General features: G+C 37.4%; 2 protein-coding genes across 3 annotated transcripts in view; one reads left to right on the top strand and one right to left on the bottom strand.

Annotated features, from left to right (window-relative positions):
• The first annotated feature begins 34 nt into the window (after nt 1–34).
• Nucleotides 35–2,590, top strand: RASD1 (ras related dexamethasone induced 1). Of its 2 annotated transcripts, none has more exons than XM_044657573.1 (2): nt 35–609; nt 994–2,590. In XM_044657573.1, the coding sequence occupies exons 1-2, from the start codon at nt 324–326 to the stop codon at nt 1,542–1,544; spliced, it is 837 nt and encodes a 278-aa protein (XP_044513508.1). In that variant the 5' UTR covers nt 35–323; the 3' UTR covers nt 1,545–2,590. The 2 variants fall into 2 exon arrangements, with proteins under 2 accessions (XP_044513508.1, XP_044513509.1); XM_044657574.1 differs by having other exon boundaries at nt 1,068–1,210.
• Nucleotides 2,591–5,052: 2,462 nt separating this feature from the next.
• Nucleotides 5,053–23,973, bottom strand: part of MED9 (mediator complex subunit 9) — a 29,172-nt gene continuing 10,251 nt past the window's right edge. Inside the window, exon 2 of the mRNA XM_044657572.1 lies at nt 5,053–5,828. Coding sequence (XP_044513507.1) covers nt 5,612–5,828 — 217 coding nt within the window. The 3' untranslated portion in view covers nt 5,053–5,611. The remainder of the gene's footprint in view (nt 5,829–23,973) is intronic.

The raw sequence follows: 23,973 nt of genomic DNA, 5'->3' as shown, positions 1-23,973 counted from the left end.
CAGCACTCACCAGCCCGGGGCGGCCAGCCCCGGCTTGACGCACAGATGCTGGGAGGGCGGGGCGGCTGCCCTTGGTTCTCTATATAAAAGAGGCGGTGTCGGCGGGAGAAAGCTAAGTCGAGCTCTTTGCCAGAGAGTCCACGCCAAGCCCAGCCTGTTCCTCCTCCTCACAGTTCGCTCGCGATCACCTGCAGGCCACTTTGCCTCCGTACCCTGCCGCGCTCCTGTTGTCCAGCCGACGTCCTCCTCCGCCTCTTCGCCTTCTTCCCCCCTTTCAAGCCCTCACTTTCTCTCTCTTCCCTTCCCGTCTCCTTTTACCACAAATGAAACTGGCAGCTATGATCAAGAAGATGTGCCCCAGTGAGTCGGAGCTGAACATTCCGGCCAAGAACTGCTACCGGATGGTCATCCTGGGCTCTTCGAAGGTGGGCAAGACGGCCATCGTGTCGCGCTTCCTAACGGGTCGTTTCGAGGACGCTTACACGCCCACAATCGAGGACTTCCACCGCAAGTTCTACTCCATCCGCGGGGAAGTCTATCAGCTGGACATTTTGGACACGTCGGGCAACCACCCCTTCCCAGCTATGCGGCGCCTCTCCATCCTCACAGGTATGTGGGGGCTGGGGCCACTCCTCCGCCTTTATCGACCCCCTTAGCAGAACGGACCCCTTCTCCCTAGCACTCCCTGCCTAAGTATCTCTGTCCCGCCCTGCCCTTTCCACCCAAGCAGCTGGTAGACCTCCGAGTCTGAACTCAGAGCGCCCTTCCCCTAAGCCACAATCATTCTCCCAAACTTGGTCTGGTGTCCAGTAATCTTGGCTTCTGTTGGCCTGTCACTTCCTTTCCCCCCTGCCTCTCCAAGGTCCGTGCCCTCCTGTTGCAGCCACTCTAAAGAGGGACCCTCCTCGCTTCCCCAGCCCGGCTCTGTTAAAGTTGTTGCTGGTCTGCTCAGTCTCCCTAACCTTGTGTGTCTTTCTTCCCTCCCTCTTGCAGGAGACGTCTTTATCCTGGTCTTCAGCCTGGATAACCGAGATTCCTTCGAGGAGGTGCAGCGCCTTAAACAGCAGATTCTAGACACAAAGTCTTGCCTGAAGAACAAGACCAAGGAGAACATTGAAGTGCCCCTGGTCATCTGTGGCAACAAAGGGGACAGAGATTTTTACAGAGAGGTGGAGTCCCGGGAGATAGAAAAGCTGGTGGGAGATGATCCTCAGCGCTGTGCCTACTTTGAGATCTCCGCAAAGAAGAACAGCAGCCTGGACCAGATGTTCCAGGCCCTTTTCACCATGGCCAAACTGCCCAGTGAAATGAGCCCTGACCTTCACCGAAAGGTCTCAATCCAGTACTGTGACATATTGCATAAGAAGGCTCTGAAGAACAAAAAACTCTTGAAAGAGGGTAGTGGAGGTGGGTCAGGAGAGGCCTATGGCATCGTGGCTCCCTTCGCCCGGAGGCCCAGTGTCCACAGTGACCTCATGTACATCCGGGAGAAAGCCATTGGGGGCAGCCAGGCCAAGGACAAAGAGCGCTGTGTCATCAGCTAGGAGCCACCCACTCTTCTCCTTTTACTAAACTAGTAACTAAAACAAAGAAGATTTTTTTTGTTTAAGTAAAAAACAAGATGTTCTGGCTGACCCTTTCCCGGTGGCATGGGCTCCAGGCTGGCATCTGACCTCCAAGTCAGCTACCCTGGGGGTACTTACCATCTGCCCTTCCCCTCCTCCTATGATGAGGTCATGGTGAACTAGTGGTGCTCTTCCTTTGGAGCACCTGAAACTTGGGAGAAGGAAAGAGATGACTAGAGGGCCGCATCTAAACCATGGTGGGGAAGGAGAAATGCCCATCATAGGGGGGTCTTAGGAAAGGACAGAAATGTGCATGGGGTGGGGGTAGTGGTCTGGAAGTGTGCAACTTTTTATGTATTTTGCCAGAATACAAAAAAAAGGGAGGTATTTTCTAATATAAGACTCCTGAACTGCCACAAGCATCTGGCAAGATCCTCTTCCTTCAGGTACCAAACCTGGGATGTGATTGTGGGTTAAAAACCCCAACAAAATCAAACTGTGTTTACATGTGTTTTCAGTGGAAAAAAGGGGGAAAATTGCACTTTATAGTAGATATGTTGTCATGGACATGAACAAAATCTTTTTTAAGTGTTTATACTGTGTGTGTATATGTGGAAATGTTATGATTATTTTTTTTAAGCAAAATAAAGTCATTTAAAATGGAAAACTTGGTTTGCCTTTTTTTTTTTTTTTTAAATGGTGGGTGCAGAGGAGTAGAAACAACTGTTTTCCACTGCTGTGGAATTTAAATTTCCAGCCAGTGTTATGACTTTTGCCAGAACTCTGCTATAAAATTTTGGCATTCTGAAAATAGCATCAGCATTTTTAATAAAAGGAAAACTGCCCTAAGAAAAAGCTGCAGATAATCATTCAAAGGCAAAACTAGTGCTTCAAGAAATCAAAAGTGCTATATATAACTTCCATATGTAAGAAGACCATAGAGAGTGCTGAAAAAAAATGGAAGCATTTCAGTATCTTCTTAAACTCACTTTCAAATCATTAGAATGTAAGTGTCTTCCATGCTGTGTGTGTAGTTAGTGCCAATGACTAAGTATATGACCTTGGACCAGACACTCATGCTCCCTGGGCCTTTGTTTCCTCCTCTGTAAAAAGAAGGGGTTGGATAACCTTTCTAAGGCTGCTTCCAGCTTTAAATTCTATGATCTTTAATACTTTTAAATATTATTCCTTCCTTTCTGATTTTTTATGGTCCCAACACTACATGAGCTAAGATGAGTTCTTTTCTTTGGTGCTGGTGACAGGGTAATGAAAACTTTTTTTTTAATAAAGTAGATAGAAGAGCACAAAGGCATCACATGTCCTGAGTGGTTCAACCATTTTTTACTGAGCCCAAGGTTTTTAAGCAACAAAAGTAGTAAGACTTGAACCCTTGGTATATGAAAAAGGTATTTCTACCTATGAAAATCACACAATCATGGTGGGATACAGAGGAACAACAGTTAAGTTGTGGAGGGTTCACGTTAACATTCATTAAGCTGCTCCTCTGTGACAAATAGTACTATCCAAGAAGTAGGAGTGTGTTGGTAAATATTTAATAACCAGCTTTCAAGAAATACACACAGGACATCCTTTTCTGTTCAATCTACATTACTGACACTTTCTCCAATATTTTCTTAAGTCTTGATAATTAAGAAAGCAATAAATCAAATCCCAATTTTTTACATTTGCCAATTTCTCCCCTGGAAAAGTTCAAGTTAAATATCACTGTGCCTGCTCCCAAGTGAAGTTTTTACAGGGACATTCAAAATAGAGACAATATTAAGACTTCTTGTACTCATTTTTATAAAATCTAAATACAGAGAGAGAAAACATAACAAAAGGCATAGGCTTCTGATATGTTAAGTTAATTACATGCTAAAAAAAGTCATCAATACCATACCAGACATTTTAATTAACCCCCCAAATGGGTATTCACAGATACAGATGATAAAACGAGGAGGTATCCTGCTGTAGCCAATTCAAGCAAGTTTATATTTGAACCTGACACAGCTCATTTCGGATTTCCTGTCAGATTAGGTCCACATACAAATTCATATAAAATGGCCAGGAAATCATGGATTTGATTGAGAGGTAATATGAAAATATAGAGGTAACAGGGTCTGCCTCAAAACCAGGAAAGGCTGGTTCACCTTCCACCACTGACATACTTTGTGACCCCTGGCAAGAATTCATTTAACCTCTTAGTGCGCTTGGCAACTCTCGAAGACTAATTTCCAGAAAAGGTTTTGACCTGTCTTGGTAGAGGGCGTTTCCTCAGCCAGCTGTTCTCTATACCAATGAAATCACAGGTCTAGTTCCTAAACCAATCCCTATGGGATTTGGTTAGTAATATGTGACAAGGTAGAACTAATCTAAATGTCCTTGGCTTTTCCCCTGACAACCTAGTTAACCTAGTTCAGTTCAGACCTAGATTGTAGAAAGCAATCAAGAGCTATTGTCCTCCTTCGATATAGTGTCCCCTGCTGTCTTATTGTACCAGACACATTCTAGCTACTGTGGGTGAGCTCTTGGCTCCCAGTTATGCAGTAAATAAACAGATCACTGAAGTTCTACTTGCTGAAGACAGGGACTTCTCAGACTTAATCTCTTCCAAAAAGATCTCAAAGAACACCCTTTTCAACAAACACTTGTTGAAATTCCAGTAGGTATACAGCATTATTCCAGGCACTTGGCTGGATTAGCAAAGGTTAGGAATCCAAACTCTTATCCTAAATAATATTAACTGACTTGTCTTTGAGAGGCAAGAAAGCAACTTTGATGCTGATTTTAACAGTCAAGGAAGTTGGTACAAAGCTGTCAACCTGACAAATATGAGGCAGGTCTGGGAAAACATGAAGGCACTTGACAAATATTTGAAAAACAGAACCCAAATGTACAACTACAGTGTCTGAGCCACTCTTTCCCTCTGGCATATTCATAACACTGTCCCACACCCAAAGATTAGAATAATGAGAACTGCCATTTAGATGAGACTTCGAATTAAATGTGTTGGTTAATAGTCAGTCACAGAAGACCAGCAGGGAAATTATTGATTTTTTTCCCCCCAGCTTAACAGTTTGAATCTAAACATCAAGCAGGGCCAGGAGCCAGGAGATGTTCTGTGCACACCCAAATAATCATTTTGCTTAAGTAGTATAGACCCACCTGCTTCTCTCCATCCCAAAGGGTACAGCCATATAAATAGAGCTGATTTGGCCATCCTGGCATAATTGTTTACTCTGGCACTAAAAAGTGTGGCCAAATGTGCTAAATGAAGACAGCAGGGGAAAATCTGAGTAGCAAAAATTTGTAGGCATAGCAAGACCTGGACAGTATGAGGGCTTTGGAAGTTACCTCACAGGAGACTCACTGACTGACACCCCCACTGACATTGCTATCTTTACTGGTTAAAACACAGAAAGAAAACATGCTATTTAGGGCTCTGACACTGCCATGAACAAAAAAAAAAAAAAAATCCTCCCTGTGGTGCCTCCACACATTCAAAATTTTATTCATTCTCACAGAGCCACCTATTAATCATATTAAATCCAAGCAGCATGAAGAATAATTTGGCCAATTAATTCTATGCAAAAATTTCATGAAACTTCCATAATAAGAACAATATGTACCTTGTACACACTGAACACATCCAAGGGGAAGGGAGTGTGGGATGGGAGGGGAAGGGAACAAATACCCTCTTTCCCACTGTGTATTCCAGTATTGCTGTCAGAACCAGAAGATGTGACAGATGGTTACTTCCCAGGAGGCAGCCATATAGTTTCAGCCCCCATGAAAGTATATTGCTCACTTCCATTACAGGGCCTTTAATTCACATCAGAAAATGCTTGTATGCATGCCTCTAACCAGCCCCGGTGACCTAACCACTGAGCACAGCCAACAAAGAAATATGAAAAGAGCTGCTCAAGAGAATGAGTAGCTGGGATCCATATAGAGCCACAGAAGAGGGGCAGGGGAGGGAAGAGAGAATGCAATCTTGGCTTTTCTGGTTCAGTTTTTGTCACTTCTGTCACTGTTACATGCCTGTTTTATTCTTTGGGGATTTCAAACATACAGAGACTCTTATATTTTTGCAAAAGTTCATTTTTGGTTCTGACTTGTTCCCGAAGACTCTGCAGTTGCTGCTGTTGCTGTTCTGGACTCGCACTGATCCCCGGCATAGTGCTAATCACTTTTCGCATCTCTTGGAACTTGGTCTTGAGAGCAGTCAATTCCTGGTGCATGTCAACACTGTCTTTGTCCATACTGTGGAAGGCAGAAACCAAAGGTTAGCATTGAGGGCTGAGAACAAGGCTATCTTATGTCTAGAGCACTTTGTGAGATTGAACTTAATACATACAGCAACTGATAAATGGCAAAGTTAGCTAAAATATGGAATTTGCTTCAATTTAGGACACTCCTTACAGTTACCAATACTCCCCAATACCAATACCAATACCAATAATCAACCATGTGACTTTTAACAAGCCAGCAACAGCTAAAGTCTTGAAGGATTTGGGCTTTAACTTCTTACCATAAAGGCTTGTCACAACTCCAAGGATGATTATCTATTTTAAAAATCAATTCTACTATTTGGGCCTTTTCTTTTCTTTTTTAAAACCCTTACCTTCTGTCTTAGAATCAATACTAAGGGCAAGGTAATTGGGATTAAGTGACTTGCCCAGGGTCACATAAGTGTCTGAGGTGGCATTTGAACTTAGGAACTCTCATGTCCAGACCTAGCTCTCTATCCATTGAGCCACCTAGCTGCTTCTATTTAGATATTTTCAATAAAAATAAAACCTTTACTGAATACATTTATCTAATAAAGCCAGCTAACCTCCAAATCCTGGCTTCAGACCATCTTCCCTTTTAAATACTCAATTTACTTTAGCTAAGCAATCATTCAAACAACGGGCCTACCATGCCAGGCATTATTCTAGGTCAAATATTTTTTAAAATGAAACAATCCCTACTCCCAAAGAGCTTACATTCTCTCACGGGGACAGCACGTACACATATAGGTAGAACTGAGGAGATCAGGGAAGGCTTTATGTCAGAAGTGGTGAAGGAAGAGGGGAGTTCAATGAGGCTGATTTGAGGAAGGGAGATGGTGTAATGTATGAGAAACAAAGAAAAGGTCAGCTTAGCTGGACTGCAGAATGAGGAGACAGTAGTTATATATAATAGGGCTGAAAAGACAGGATGGAGAAGAGAAGTAAAATATATTTTATCCTAGAGGTAAATAGGGAGCCACTAGAATTTGTTAAGGACTGAAACAATCAGACAGTAATGAAAAGTCATGTTGACAACTGTGTGAAGGATAGATTGGAGTGTGTAAAGACTTGAGGCAGGGAAACTAGGCAGTCACTGAAATAGTCTAGATGAGAGATGATAATGAGGGCCTGAACTAAGGTAGTAACAGCTCTGAGTGGAAAGAAGCAGTCGGATGCAAGAAATGTTGTGGAGGTAGAAACAGTAAGATTTGGCTGGACATGTAGGAGTGAGAAGTTGAGGATAACATGAGGTTACAAACTTAAAAGAGTAGAAGAACAGTGGGGCCTTCCACAGAAATATGTCATCTTCCCAACAATTATCTTACCAGCTGAAGAGACCATGTCCTTTAATCTCAAAAACTCCAACTTTGGAGCCCCTTTGTTTAAACTGTTTTGTTTTATTTTTAAACCCTTATTCTGTCTTAGAATTGATATGAAGTATCAATTCAAGGCAGAAGAGCAGTAAGGGCTAGGCTGTGAAGGTTATAAGTGACTTGCCCAGAGCTACAAAGCTCAGAAGTGTCAAAGGCTAGATTTGAACCCATATCCTCTCAACTCCAGGTTTGGCTCTATATTTGATGAGCCACCTAGCTGCCCCACTCTACAAGGGCAGTTCCAACCATACCTAATTTTATTCCTTGGCGATCTCTTTCCCAGCTTCCTTGCCAAAAAACATATTATCACCACACCATCCTTCCCATCTTCCCTTTCCAGTTGTAGAATTACAATTAACTCAATACTACCTGATAGCACCAGTGAACACATCTTCAAATTTCAAATCACAATATTCCTCTCTGACCATTATTCCTTTTTATGTATTTCCCCTTCTCTACTGGAATGTAAGCTTCCTTTAAGGGCAGAGGCTATCATGATTTCTGTATTTGTATCCTCAGTGTTTAGCATAGAGTATTTAACAAATCCTTTTTCATTTATTTACTCAAGTTTGGAAGAGGAGTGGGTTTGGAGGAAAATAGGAGTTTTGTGTTGGACATATTGCATTTAAGACATCTTCAGGACATTCAGTGTGAAATGCCCAACAAACAGTTGATGACATGCAAATGAAGCTGGATAAAGATAATAACATTAGTAATAATAGTCTTTACACAGGGCTTTAAGGTTTATAAAGTACTTTACTAATATTATCTCATTTGATCCTTACAACAACTGTAGGAGATAGGTGCTATTATATTCTTTATTTTATAGATATGAAACTAAACACAGAGTTTTAGAGAATACACACAATTGAGATAGTGATTAGAGTAATGATCAGTAGCAGATTTATACAACACTTTAATTTTTGCAAAGTCCTTTACATGTTATCTTATCTTAGATGAGACTGAGAAGTGGTCAGATAGCTAGGAAGGAAATCAGGAGAGTAGTGTCACATAAACATAGAAAGAAGAAAGTATTCAGGAAGAGAGTATGATCTGCAGTGTCAGATGAAATAGAATAAGAATAGGAAAAATGGATAAGGACTGAGAAAAGATCATCATGTTTGGTAATAAGAGAAGTCACTGGCTCTATATCTATACCATCTTTATTAGAGCTCACCTAGATCAATGTAGCTGCCTGACAATTTTGCTCATGTGCATTAAAAAAAAAAAAGAATGTGTAGATAAATTTTTTAAAACAAGCAGCTGATTCAATAAAAACTAACAGTTAATTCAATAAGTTGTTCTAAAATTAGTCCATTGAGGCAGAAAAGGGGAAAATTTGTCAATTATTGTTTTTTTAAATAAATTTTCTTTCCTAGTGGGGACTTTTCAGACCAGATGGTGCTAATTCATTTTATTATTCATTTTCCTGAGCTTACGCAGGCAGGGTAGTTTTTTCCAAAGGTAACATATTACTCCCTCCTAAGTCAAATAGCTGCCACTGACTATTAACTACTTATTGATTGTCTCTATCAGTACAAGAACAGAGTTTTTATTTTAGGAACCAGTAGTCATCTAACCATTTAACTACCACCTTCAATCTGTTATATACTCAATTGAAGAAATGAACCAATGTTCCATCTCATGCTCAATTCCAGGGAAAGGGCAACTAGTGTTCTTGAGAATTAACAAATAAGTTTGAAGATAATGAAAAAGAGGGAATTTTAAACAAATTCTTTTTGAAAAGAAATCATCTCAACTGAGATCCACAAGTGAACTCAAATTATACCAGCTGCCTAGGTAATTATCATTTAGTTAAGGCTAAAAAAATAATGAAAGGAAAGCTGGGCTAGTATGATATAACAAAAAAAAAAAAAAGGATTTCAGTTAAAATTAGTTTAAGGGGCAATTTATGCTCCTTCTTAGCCCAAAGAAGAAGATGGTTTCAAAACAAAAATAACTGCCTATATTACTAATAATTAGATTACTATTTATAAAAGACACTCACATGCTCCCAAATTTCCAAATCTCCGAGGTCACCCCATTTCTTAGGCTTCAAGAAAAGTAAAACAGGTCTAAAGATAATAACAATCAATATGAAATTTTCTTACAAAGAGATATGCTGAACTGAAAGGAGGTCAAACAGTATGCTGGGAAGAGTGTTCCTCCTCTGAAATCAGCCCAAATGGCAGAGTATTTCTGTACTGTCAAAACAGCACAGAGCTCTCTTAGGGTGAGGAAAACACTATATTCAGGAAATGCCTCACACTCAGTGGGGTCCCTTCTAAGCTAGGACTACTTTAAAACATTCAAACAAACCAAAAGGAAAAAAAAAAGCCTTTTAAACAGCTCCCAATCCTCAAAAGTGAACAAAAGAAGCAGTCTTTAAATGGGCCTGGGCTTTTGTGTTCAAGGTTAGTCATAACCCTACCTACAGGAAAAAAAAAAAGATTAGTAGAGCATATGGGGGTCAAGAAGAATAGGAAGAATAAAATAAGGCCAAAGTCAAGAGCATCTTAGCATCATCCCAATATGCTCCAAAATAAAGATAGAAAATACAGCTATTCATTTAACAATTAGAAATGTATTTGGAATATTAGTTCTCTTAAGAGATACTTTTCTTCATTCTCAAAAGCCAACCTGGTAAAAAGAAACTAAAAGCACAAAGATAGGTTTTAATGATGAAGATTATATACTTGGAAAACTTAAGAGAATGAGCAGGTAGTAATCAAGACAATAGTATCAGTAAAGTTAAAAACTACAAAATAAATCCTCAAAATAAACTGCCTTTCCATAAAATAATGAAATCCAAAAGGCGATAAGAGAAAGGGAGACCTAATTCCAAATAACTATAAGATGCAGAATCTGGGGAATCAATCTATTAAAGCAAACAAAGAACTTATAAATATTCAGTTACAAAGTGATCCTTAAAGAAATAAATAACTTAAACAAAAGAGTGCTCATTCAGTGCTCATGATTGGGCCATGCCTATATGGTAAAAATGGCAATACTACTAGAGTTAATTTGTACTTTTAATGCTATACCATTCAAACTATCAAAGGGCTACTTTATAGAACCTGAAAAAAATAACAAAACTCATTAAAAAAAAAAACAAAAGACCTAGAATATCAAAAGAAATTATTAAAAGAGGTAGGGATTAAAGGGGACTAGCACTTCTAGGTCTCAAACTATATTATAAAGCAGTATTTATCAAAAACATCTGTTATTGGTTAAAAAAAAGGGGAATCAATATAACAGACTAGATTAGTGATGGGCAAACTACGACCCACGGGTCAGATCTGGCCCCCTTAAGAAATGTTCTATCTGGCCGCTCGAAGTTATTCCTAGTCTGACAAATACAATGAGTAGGACACAATCCAATGAAATTTCGAAAGAGTTGCCTTAGAAACTGACAGATGAGCATTTCCTTTCCTTTGGCCCCCTCTTTAAAAAGTTTGCCCATCACTGGACTAGATGATAGAGAATCAGAAACAATGGAATTCAACAAAACATAAAACATAAATTACTTAGAACAGAAATTCTACTTGATAAAAACTTCTGGAAAAACTGGAAAGCATTGTGACTTAAACCAACATCTTATACCAGATTCTACAAAACATTCTAAACAGATAAGTGATCTTACTAGTAAAGATCAGACCATTATTAAAAATAATTAGAAGAGAAACATCATATATCTCACAGCTATGGACACAAGATGAATTCTTAACCAAACAATGAATAGAGGCAATTCCAAAAGACAAAATAAACAATTAATTACATGTAATTGGAAAGCTTCTGTTCAGAAAAAATGTATTCACTTAGGGTAAGACGGGAAGTAGTTGAATAGGAAAAATTGTAAATTTCTCCAATAAGGTTTTGGAATTCAAGAAATAGGGCGACTAGGTGATACAGTAGATAAAGTGCCAGGCCTGGAGTCCAAAGGACTTGAGTTCAAAGCTGTCCTAAACCACTTACTAACTGTGGACCCTGGCCAAGTAACTTAATATCGTTTGCCTTGTTTTCCTCATCTGTAAAATGAGTTGGAAAAGGAAATGACAAACCACTCCAGTATCTTTGCCAAGAAAACTCCAAATGGAGCAATAAAGAATCAGACATGACTAAAATAACTGAACAGCAATATTCAAGAAATACAATTTATGTGTATATTTATGTGGAGGGAGGTGGTATATATAACCAAAAGCCATTCCTCAATACATAATAAATGGATAAGTAATCAAAAGATATAAACGAATAATTCTCAAAAGAACTGCAAACTATTAACAAACAGATGAAAAAATGTTCCAAATCACTAATATTAAAGGAACATGCAAATCAAAACAACCATGAGGTTTCATCTCACATTCTGGAAACTGGCAAAAGTGACAAATATAACAATAGTCATCATTGGAGGGGTTGTGGAATGAAAAGTAAACTGGTGCATTTGTTAGTAGAGCTGTGAATTAGTACAACCATTTGGGAAAATATTTTGGAGTTATACAAATAAAATGACTAAAATATGCATACACTTTGACCATGAAATTCCATTACTATATTGAATACTACAATAGCAGCCCTTTTTGTGTTAGTAAAGAAATGAAAACAAGTAGATGTCCATTGAATGAGGAATGTAATAGAATATTACTAAGAAATAAGAATGTGATGAATACAGAGAAGCATAAAGATCTAGATAAACTGATGATGAGTGAAGTAAGCAGAACCAAGAAAACAACACATACAAAACAGAAAGAATCAAATGTAAGCATACACAAACGTCAAAAGGGAATGTTGCAAAATTATAAAGCATGGCTCACATAATAAGCAAAGAAGGAGCTCTACCAAATTCCTTTTATGACACAAATATGGTACTGATCCTAAAGCCAGGTAGATCAAAAACAGAGAAAGAAAACTACAAACCAATCTCCTTAATGAACATAGATGCAAAAATCTTAAAAAGAATACTAGCAAAAAGACTCCAGCAAGTGATCACGAGGGTTATTCATTATGATCAGGTGGGATTTATACCAGGAATGCAAGGATGGTTCAACTTCAGGAAAACCATTCACATAATTGACCATATCAACAAGCAAACCAACAAAAACCACATGATTATCTCAAAAGATGCTGAAAAAGCCTTTGACAAAATACAACACCCATTCCTACTGAAAACACTAGAAAGTATAGGAATAGAAGGGCCTTTCCTAAAAATAATAAACAGTATATATCTAAAACCATCAACAAGCATCATATGCAATAGGGATAAATTAGAGGCCTTCTCAATAAGATCAGGTGTGAAACAAGGATGCCCACTGTCACCTTTATTACTTAACATTGTACTAGAAACAATAGCAGTAGCAATTAGAGAAGAAAAAGAAATTAAAGGTATTAAAATAGGTAATGTGGAGACCAAATTATCACTCTTTGCAGATGATGTGATGGTTTAGTTAAAAAATCCTACAGAATGAACTAAAAGGCTAGTGGAAATAATCAACAACTTTAGCAAAGTGGCAGGATACAAAATAAATCCACATAAATCATCAGCATTTTTATATATTTCAACACATCTCATCAGCAAGAGTTAGAAAGAGAAATGTCATTTAACACTACACAATATAAAATACCTAGGAACCTATCTACCAAAACAGACACAGAAATTATACCAACACATCTACAAAACACTTTCCAAACAACTAAAACTAGATCTAAACAATTGGAAAAAACATTGATTGCTCATTGGTAGGATGAGCTAACATAACAAAAATGACCATTCTACCCAAATTAATATACTTATTTAGTGCCATTCCTATCATACTACCAAGAAACTTCTTTACTTAATTAGAAAAAACTATAACAAAGTACATTTGGAAGAACAAAAGATCAAGAATATCAAGGGAAATCATGGGAAAAAAATGTGAAGGAAGGTGGCCTAGCAGTACCAGATCTTAAACTATACTATAAAACAGTGGTCATCAAAACAATATGGTACTGGTGAAGAGAAAGAAGGGAGGATCAGTGGAATAGACTTGGGGTAAGTGACGTCAGCAAGACAGTGCATGATAAAACCAAAGAACCCAGCTTTTGGGACAAAAACCCACTATTTGACAAAAACTGTTGGGAAAATTGGAAAACAATATGGGAGAGATTGGGTCTAGAGCAACATCTCACACTCTACACCAAAATAAACTCAGAATGGGTAAATGACTTGAATATAAAGAAGGAAACTATAAGTAAATTAGGTGAGCACAGAATATTATACTTGTCAGATCTCTGGGAAAGGAAAGACTGCTTGGGCAAGAGTTAGAAAAAAATTACAAAATATAAAATAAATAATTTTGACTACATTAAACTAAAAAGTTTTTGCACAAACCAAAACAATGCTACCAAAATTAGAAGGGAAGCAACAAATTGTGAAAAAATCTTTATAACAAAAAACTCAAAGGACTCAAATATACAAGGAGCTAAATCAATTGTACAAAAATAAAGCCATCCCCCAATCAATAAATGGGTAAAGGACATGAATAGGCAATTTTCAGATAAAGAAATCAAAACTATCAACAAACACATGAGAAAGTGCTCTAAATCTCTAACAATTAGAGAAATGCAAATCAAAACAACTCTGAGGTATCACCTCACAACCAGAAAATTGGCTAAAATGACAGCAGGGGAGAGTAATGAATGTTGGAGGGGATGTGGCAAAATTGGGACATGAATGCATTGCTGGTGGAGTTGTGAATTGATCTAACTATTCTGGATGGCAATTTGGAACTATGCCCAAAGGGCACTAAAACACTGCCTGCCCTTTGACCCAGGCATACCAGTGCTGAGTTTCTATCCCAAAGAGATAATAAGGAAAAAGACATGTACAAAAATATTTATAGCCACGTTCTTTGTAGTGGCAAAAAACTAGAAAACAAGGATATGCCCTCAATTGGGGAATGGCTAAACAAATTGTGGTATCTGCTGGTGATGGAATACTATTGTGCTCAAAGGAATAATGGTACTGGAGGAATTCCATGTGAACTGGAAAGACCTCCAGGAATTAATGCAGAGTTTAAGGAGCAGAACCAGGAGAACATTATACACAGAGATGGATACGCTGTGGTAAAAATCAAATGTAATGGACTGCTCTACTAGCAGCAATGCAATGATCCAGGACAACTCTGAGAAACTTATGAAAAAGAATGCTATCCACATTCAGAGAAAGAACTATGGAAGTAGAAACACAGAAGTAGAAACAACTGCTTGAACACATGGGTTGGTGCGGATATGATTTGGGATGTAGACTCTAAACAACCATCCCAGTGCAACTATTAATAATATGGAAATAGGTCTTGATCAATGACACATGTAAAACCCAAAAAATGCATCCGCTAGGAGGGAGATTGGGGAGGAGTGGAGGGGAGAGAAAGAACATGAATCATGTAACCATGGAAAAATTTTCTATTAAAAAAAAAAAGAAGCATGGCTCAAATGAAGAGATATGAAGAGACATTTCTTAATATTCTCCTTTGCAAAATGTGAGGTCCACAAGTATTACTTGTTGCACATATTTTCAGACTTTTTTAATGTACTGATCAGTTATGCCGATTTTTTTCCTATTTCTTTTGTCTTAAAAATATTATGTGTTGGGGGCAGCTAGGTGGCTCAGTAGACTGAAAGCCCATGCCTAGAGATGAAAGTTCCTAGGTTCAAATCTGATGTAAGACACTTCCTGTGTGCAAGTCACTTAAACCCCCACTTTTCTTTTTGCCTTGGAACCAATGCACAGGATTGATTCTAAGACATAAGGTAAGAGGTTGTCCTTTTTTTCAATTATGTGTTATATGAGATGGCTTTATGGGAGGGGAAATGGAAGGTCATTCAGGGAAACTGTAGTGATGTTAAAAAACAAAAGACAACAATAAAAATTTATTTTTAAAAAAAGCCAACTGTTTTAATAAACAAAACCAAGAAACCAAGCCAATTACTTATGAATATGATACATTTTATTCTCTTATCACCAAAGCCCAGAATTTTGCTATACCACAAGGTTCAGATAGTGACATTTGAGAATTTTCAAAGTTATCAAAATATGACTACTTTGGAACATAAAGTTGTAATCCTGGCAAATACAAAGTTAGCCTTTATAAAAGCACTATGACTTGATGGTTCTCTCAAATGATATCCACAAATAAGCACTTTTTAGTCACTCACTTTCTTTGCTGGAAGTTGGGAGGAGACAATGGACAGCAGATGATGGAGTGTTTCTGGAGTACTATAGGAAGGCTGATATGCAACTAATGCAAAAAATACTCATCAACTGTACTGCGCTGGCCTGACGAAGTCATATGTTCTATACAGCTCCCAGCTGGCATAAAGGACCACTTGGGTTTAAAAGAGGAACTAGAGTGTGCAGCAATAGGTCGACAATATCATATTCTAAAGATCCAAATCCAGCTGAGATCTCAAAGACTTTGCTAACCCACTCCAACCACAATTGGATTAATTTTAGGCCAAATGGCTCAAGAAAATGTTGAAGTCCTGCTAGAATAGCACATGGGACCAGGTTAGCTTTCTCTCCTGGCATTCTTAAAATGAGATCAGATTACCTGTGTGGACTCCTACCACTTCCATTAGTCAAGTTAAGTATGTTTATTTTTATAACTTTAGGCAAATAATTAACTCTAAACCAGGCAGAAAAACCACAGGACAGCATTCTAAAATTAGAAATTTCAAAACTGGGGTCCAATAAGAATTTTGGGCAACAACAATCAAGGGTTTTAAAAAAACAACTGAAGGAGCAACTAGGTGGCTCTCAGTGGATTGAAAACCAGGCCTAGCGAAGCGAGAGGCTTGGGATCAAATCTGACCTCAGACAGACCTAGCTGTGTGACCCTGGGCAAATCACTTAACCTCTGTTGCCTAACCTTTATCACTCTTCTGTCTTGGAACCAATACACAGTATTGATTCTAAGATTGAATGTAAGGGCTTAAAATTTTTTAAAATAACTTTAAAATGTACTTCCAGATGGGCAAAGATAACAAAAGGTAGAAACAGTCAATGCTTGAAGGGTTATGGAAAGACAAGAACACTAATGCACTATTAGAGAAGTTATGAACTAGTATAATCATTCTGGAAAACAATTTGTGATAAAAGTGGAGATTCTACTGCTGGGCATGTATTTGTCACTGTCAAAAAGAAAAGTTTTTTTATACCCCAATTATTTACAGCAGCACTTTTTTTTTTTAAAATAAACCCTTAACTTCTGTGTATTGGCTCCTAGGTGGAAGAGTGGTAAGGGTGGGTACAATGTTCTTCTAGCTCTGCTCCTTTCACTCTGCATCAGTTCCTGGAGGTCTCTCCAGTTCGCCTGGAACTCCTCCAGTTTATTATTACAATAGTACTCCATCACCAGCATATACCACAATTTGTTCAGCCATTCCCCAATTGAAGGACATACCCTCATTTTCCAGTTCTTTGCCACCACAAAAAGCACAGCTATAAATATTTTCGTACAAGACTGTTTATCTAGGATCTCTTTGGGGTACAAACTCAGCAATGGTATGGCTGGATCAAAGGGCAGGCAGTCTTTTATAGCCCTTTGAGCATAGTTCCAAATTGCCAGCCAGAATGGCTGGATCAGTTCACAACTCCACCAGCAATGCATTAATGTCCCAATTTTGCCACATCCCCTCCAGCATTCATTACTCTCCCCTTCTTTCATTTTAGCCAATCTGCTAGGTGTGAGGTGATACCACAGAGTTGTTTTGATTTGCATTTCTCTAATTATTAGAGATTTAGAACACTTTCTCATGTGCTTATTGATACTTTTGATTTCTTTACCTGAAAATTGCCTATTCATGTCTCTTGCCCATTTTTCAATTGGAGAATGGCTTGATTTTTTATACAATTGCTTTAACTCCTTGTATATTTGAGTAATTAGACCCCTGTCAGAGTTTTTCGTTATAAAGATTTTTTCCCAACTTGTTGTTTCCCTTCTGATTTTGACTACATTGTTTTTGTTTGTATAAAAGCTTTTTAGCTTAATATAATCAAAACCATTTAATTTGCATTTTGTAATTTTCTCTAACTATTGCTTGGTTTTAAAATCTTTCCTTTCCCAGAGATCTGACAGGTATACTATTTTGTGTTCCCTTAACTTATTTATAGTTTCCCTCTTTATATTCAGGTCATTCACCCATTCTGAATTTATCTTGGTGTAGGGTGTGAGATGTTGATCTAAACCTAATCTCTCTCATATTATTTTCCAAATTTCCCAGCAGTTTTTGTCAAATAGTGGATTCATGTCCCAAAAGTTGGGCTCTTTGGGTTTATCATACACTGTCTTGCTGACGTCATTAGCCCCAAGTCTATTCCACTGATCCTCCCTTCTATCTCTTAGCCAGTACCATATTGTTTTGATGACTGCTGCTTTATAGTATAGTTTAATATCTGGTACTGCTAGGCCCCCTTCCTTCACATTTTTTTTCATTATTTCCCTTGATATTCTTGATCTTTTGTTATTCCAAATGAAATTTGTTATAGTTTTTCCTAATTCAGTAAAGAAGTTTTTTGGTAATTTGATAGGTATGGTGCTAAATAGGTAAATTAATTTGGGTAGAATGTTCATTTTTATTATGTTAGCTCATCCTACCCATGAACAATTAATGGCTTTCCAATTGTTGAGATCCAGTCTTATTTGTTTGGAAAATGTTTTGTAGTTGTTTTCATATAATTGCTGTGGTTTGTTTTGGTAGATAGATTCCCAAGTATTTTATATTGTCTAGGGTGATTTTAAATGGTGTTTCTCTTGCTACCTCTTGCTGCTCTAATGTGTTGGAAATATATAGAAATGCTGATGATTTATGTGCATTTATTTTGTATCCTGCAACTTTGCTAAAGTTTTCGATTATTTAAAAAGCTATTTTTTAAAACAAAGCATTATTTTTATTTTTTTTCTCTCTTTATCATATAACTACTTTTATTCTCTCTTTATCATATAACTACTTTTTATTCTCTCTTTATCATATAACTACTTTTACTCCCAAGGAATCATAGATGCAGGCTTAGCTCAGAGAGAAGACACAGCAGTGTCTGGAAGGGAAACCAAACTCAATTCCAGCATCCTCTGCCTCCCTAAAGCCTACACCAACTCTCATTCTGGAAGTCATGCCCCAGTCAGTCTGGTTTCAAATCTCCAGTTCTCACGCCTCAGGTCCTCTAAGGAAGCTGTCTCTGCTTAGCTAAGGTAGAGAAAGAGGTAATTTGTAGGCAGGGTGCTATACTGGAAAGAACCAGGAGCCAGAAAGCCTATGTTTGAATCCTGACTATGTCAATTAATTCCAATGTGATCTTGGGCAAAGTCCCTTAATCTTTCTGGATTTCAATTTTCTCATCTGTAAAATGAGATTGGACTAGATGATCTTTAAGATCTGTTACAACTATTAAAATCCTGTTATTTCAACCATATAATTTTTTTCTGGTTTCTTTTAAAAACACTTTTTGGGAGGCTGTTAGGTGACTCAATGGAGAATGGCGGTCCTGGGTTTAAATCTGACCTCAGACACTTCCTGGCTATGTGATCCTAGGCAAGTCACTTAACCCCCACTTGCCTAGCCCTTGCCATTCTTCTGCCTCTGAACCAATACACAGTATTGATTCTAAGACAGATGGTAAGGTTAAAAAAACAACAAAAAATATTTAGATACATGTCTTTTATAAAGTATATTTCCTCCAAGAGAAAAGAGGCTATATCTTTTATCACAAGCAATATGATACTAACAATGATCACCGAGGAGGACTGGAGTTTTGCTGCCTCTTCATATTGAATTTATTTATATTTTTTTCAGTTATTGTTTCCATTGTTCTGACTCTGCTTTCTTCATTCTGCTGTTTCTCTGAATTCTTCAATCATCATTCCTTGCAGGGCATTAATACTCCATTATATTCATATACTATAATTTGTACAGCTATTCTATAATCATTGGGTTTTTATTCATCACAAATAATGTTTCTCTAAGAAGCATTTTATACATATAAGTTTTTATCTTTCTGTCAATAACCTGTTTAGGTAGTCCCAGTATTGGGCTTGCTTGATTCAAATGGTTTGAATTGAATAATTTTTCTTGCACAACTCTAAACTGCTTTCCAACCAGGCTCTACTGGTAACGAATTATCATGCCAGGCTTCCCAAAGGCTCTCCAACAATTAATAAGTCTTCCAAGCCCTTAGCATTTTTGCAAACTTGATAGGTATGAGGTAGTACCTCAAAGTTGCTTTAATCTACATTTCTCAGATTCACAATTTTGAAAGTTTTTCAGATGGTTATTTAAAACCTGTATTTCATCTTCTAAAAACTATTCATATTCTTTAACCACTTATCAACTGTATCAATCCCTGATGAGTCATACATGAGACTTAATTAAAAGATTTTTCTCCCAAGTTTTTTTCTTCATATTCTAAATGTCTCCATTTTAGTTGTGCAAGTTTTAACAATTTATACAAATGAGATTATGCCATTGATTATAACCTCTTCTATTTCTTATCTGGTTACAAATTTTTCCACTATCCATAACTGTAGAAGACATGACCTTCTTTTTTCCCCATTTTGTGTTTATTTTTTTCTAGCATGATAATGCTTTATTTTTAAATATTCTTCCATGTTTTCATGTTTTACTTTAAGAAAATACTTTGTTTATGGAGCTATTTAACCTATAAATAACATTGATCAATGGCTTGCCTCAATTTATGCCAAAAATCCATCATTGAAGAGGTACTCATTTTTGTAGACATAAAACAAAGAACAGAACAAAATCTTATAAATGGCTAACATCACAAGGTGATAATTACATTAAAGAACATGGGCATGTGGGACCCTAGGCCACCCCTCTCTTTCTTAAATGAATTCTTTGTGAATTTTTTTTATTTTTATTTTTTAGACTATTTTTCCATGGTTACAGGATTCATATTCCTCCCTCCCCTAGCCGTAGCTGATGCACAATTCCACTGAGTTTTACATGTATGTGTTTGTTTTTAAATAATTCTCGATTCTAAGAAGAACAGCAAGGGCTAAGCAACTGAAGTTAAGTGTTTTGCCCAGGGTCATACAGCTAGGAAGTATCTGAGGTCACATATGAACCCAGATATCTCTGACTGAAGACCTATCACTCTAACCAATGTGCCACTTAGCTCTTCCCTCTGTTTTTTTAAAGTTGTGCCTTTTTATATGTGGAGGTTGTTTATCCAATTGGAACTGATAAGACATTAGATTTAAGATACTAATCTAAAACCTATTTTTCATGTATCTGCTTTTAAGTTTTCACAGTAATTCCTGTTTAATTAATTCTTTCTCAAAGAAGTTCATGTTTTTGGATTTTATGAGCTGCTGTGCAATTTTGTTTGTAAGTCTTTGATTGTTCTATCCAATGGATTTAGTACTATGTTTTTCTAAAATCTGCTTCCTGATAGTTTTGAAAATAACTGTTTTGTGGCATAATTTAATAAAATCTAGCCATGCTAAGTCCTCATCTTTCCTATTGTTTTTATTATGCCTTTTTTATTCTTGACCTTTTATTATGCCAAATGAATTTATTATCATTGCTTAACTTTTTCAACTCTAGGGCAGTGATGGCAAACCTTTTAGAGATGGAGTGCCGTGCCCCACCCCCACCCCAGATTGAGTGCCATACCCACCACCACCACCACCATATACCATACCCCATCCCTTACCTCACATAGGGGAGGGAGGAAACACTCCCATTGAGCTACTGGATGGAGGAGTGGAGAATGTTTAAAAAAAAGGTGGTCAGGCATGGTGGAAAGGGGGAGGGGAGCTCTGTCTTCCATGCCCACAGAGCATGCTCTACATGCCATCTTTGGCACCCATACCATAGGTTCACCATCACTGCTCTAGGGCAATTTGATTAGGATAGAAAGCCAGAGGAAGTATTCATTAAACTCTTACTGTTCAGGGACTATGCTAAGCAATAGAGCATAAATACAAGCAAGCAAGGAAGTCACTGCTTTCAGAGAGATTACATTCTAGTGAAGGTCTTAAGATATTCCTATAAAAAGAAGCCTTTAAAGGAAAGAAGGAATGGGGACAGCAGGGTTTGGAGCTGTTGAGCAAAAAGTGTGGTAGCAAACTGGTTCAAGGTAATATAAGGCAAAAGATCATGTCAGAACCCACAGAAATTCCCAGAGAAAGGAAGATGAAGTTTCAGATGGAGATGAGGCAGGGAAGAAAGCTACCTGATTTGGCACTGATAGACAGGATGACTTTAGTACTATTTAGTAAAATATGAAATCTGTTCAATAATGTGAATAGCTTTGTCCCTTTTACTCTGTTGCTATGCTCTACAAACAATGAATTAAATTATTTAGGCCTTCTTTTGTTCCTTTAAAAATTGTTTTGTAGTCATACTCACTTACGTCCCATCAGTGTGGGCATTTGTTACCCAATATGGAATTTACCTTATCTCTTTTTCCTTTTTACTAATAACACCAAAGACTGATGATTTTTATGAAATCATTTTGATTCCTATTTTTTTTAATTCTCCTACTTTATGGAAGCTATCAGCTATCTTACTTAATCTTTTCATTTATTCTCTGAAGTTCCTGCAACAAGCCAAAAAGTTGCTTGTGTCTTCAAATTATTTTTATCATATTGCTAAAAGACAACATGTATTGTCTTATAACTGAGAGAGAGATAGCAAGAGTGGTGAGAGTTGGATTGAGTCAAGAAGACATATATTTGGGTCTCAATTCAGAGATCTATTAAAGTCCCTTAACCTTTCAGTGCTCCTAGGAAATTCTCTAATATTACAAATTGAAAACAGGTGCTAGTCTTCATTGGGAGAGGGAATCCTTACCTATATCAACAAAATCACAAGTCCCCTCAAAGAAAAAATGGCCATAGAAAAAATTTCTAGCATGGCCAAACAGCAGTTAAAGCAATGGACATCCTTGTTTTACCCTGGCCTTAACAAGAAAGGTTCCATTATTGCTACTACAGATAATTCTAGATTTTGGTTTTAAATATTTATTTTTGATTATTTTAAGGAAAAACCTTTAATTTTTAAGCTTTTTGGTATTTTTAAAGCACAAATGCATATTTTGTAAATGGCTTTTTCTGCAACATAAACATTTTTCTTATAATATTTTTATTTTCTAGTTTTATAAATCCACCCTGGTCATAGTGAATTATTTTTGAAAGATGATGCTATAACATTTTTGCTAATACTTGAATATTTCTGAATTGATATGTATTAGTAACATTAGATCTTAATTTCTTTCTCTGCTTTCTCTTTCCTTGGTTTGGGTGCCAGAATCATATTTATCTCAAAGAAGACTTAAAAAAAAACCTCTTACCATCTTAGAATCAATACTAGGTATTGGTTCTAAGCAGAAGAATGGTAAGGACTAGATAATAAAGGCTAAGAGACTTGCCCACGATCACACAATTTGGAAGTGTCTGAGGCCAGATTTGAACCTGGAACCTCTCATCGCTGGACCTGTATCTCTATCCACTGAGCCACCTAGCTGCACTCCTCAAAGGATTTTGATAAGATTCCTTCATTCTTTGTTTTTGTAAATGATTGACACAACATATTGGCTCGTTAATTGTTTGATGAAAATCAGTGATAAATTCACTTGGCCCAGGATTTTTGTGAATTTTTTTTCTCTTTTGGAGTTAATTTATAATTTGCCCAATTTCTCTTTTGGTCTCAAGAGGTGGTGGATTCCCTCTCAATTGATTTCCTCAAGCAAATGCTGTAGGATCATTTGGTAGAGATGTTATATAGAGAGGTAGATGTTGAACTAGATGGCTTCTGTATCCCTTCCAACTTTGAGGATTCTGTGACATTACAATTAAAAGAAGTATAGCTTCAAAAGAGGGGGTGAATAGCAGGGGACACCAAGAGAAACTTGAGTGAATAAGAAAAATAGGATATTCTATTACACACAAAGAGGGCATGGGAGGGAGAGGGGACAAATACTATTATAAGGAGGAGAGGAAGAGAGCATTAAGAGGTAATAATCAAACCTTACTCTCAGTGTAATCAACCCGGAGAAGGAAGAGTAGCTATACTATCCATTGGGACATAAAATTCTTATCTAACCCTTCTGAGAAAGTTAGAAGGGATAAACCAAGGGGAGCAGGGGAGTGGGGAGGTCAAAAAAAGGGAGCGGAGAAGGGGGAGGAAATTCATAAGGCCTTTAAAAACAAAAAGAGGGGGAAAAATAAGGGAGGGGGTAGAAAGGGAAGTTAATCAAGGGAGGGGATAAGGGATAGCGGCTCAATAGCAAACCACTGGTTTAAAAGGAAAAAGTATAAGGAAAAAGGGGGTAGGAATAGGGGAGGATACGAAAATGTCAGCAAATGCACAACTTATAATTATAACTCTGAATGTGAATGGGATGAACTCGCTCATAAAACGGAAGCAAATAGCAGAGTGGATTAGAAACCAAAATCCTACCATATGTTGTCTACAAGATACACATATGAGGTGGGTAGACATACACAAGTTTAAGGTTCAGGGCTTGAGCAAAATCTTTTGGGCGTCAAATGAGAAAAAGAAGGCAGGAGTGGCTATTATGATTTCTGAAAAAGCCAAAGTAAAAATAGATATGATTAAAAAAGACAGGGAAGGTCATTACATCCTGATTAAAGGTAGTATAAACAATGAGGAAATAACACTGCTCAATATGTATGCAACAAATGGTATAGCATCCATATTCATAAAGGAGAAACTGGCAGAGCTCAAGAAGGAAATAGATAGTAA

This window comes from Gracilinanus agilis, chromosome 1 (assembly GCF_016433145.1).
Source record: "Gracilinanus agilis isolate LMUSP501 chromosome 1, AgileGrace, whole genome shotgun sequence".
Classification (NCBI taxonomy): domain Eukaryota; kingdom Metazoa; phylum Chordata; class Mammalia; order Didelphimorphia; family Didelphidae; genus Gracilinanus; species Gracilinanus agilis.
The sequence above is the reverse complement of the archived record's forward strand: the minus strand, read 5'-3'. Positions and strand labels throughout refer to the sequence as shown.

What these genes read in the sequence shown, in the direction of transcription:
- RASD1 (XM_044657573.1), top strand. Translation starts at nt 324, where the DNA reads ATGAAACTGGCAGCTATGATCAAGAAGATGTGCCCCAGTGAGTCGGAG. An exon ending in GCGCCTCTCCATCCTCACAG is followed by an intron (nt 610 to 993) that starts GTATGTGGGGGC and finishes TCCCTCTTGCAG; the next exon opens with GAGACGTCTTTATCCTGGTC.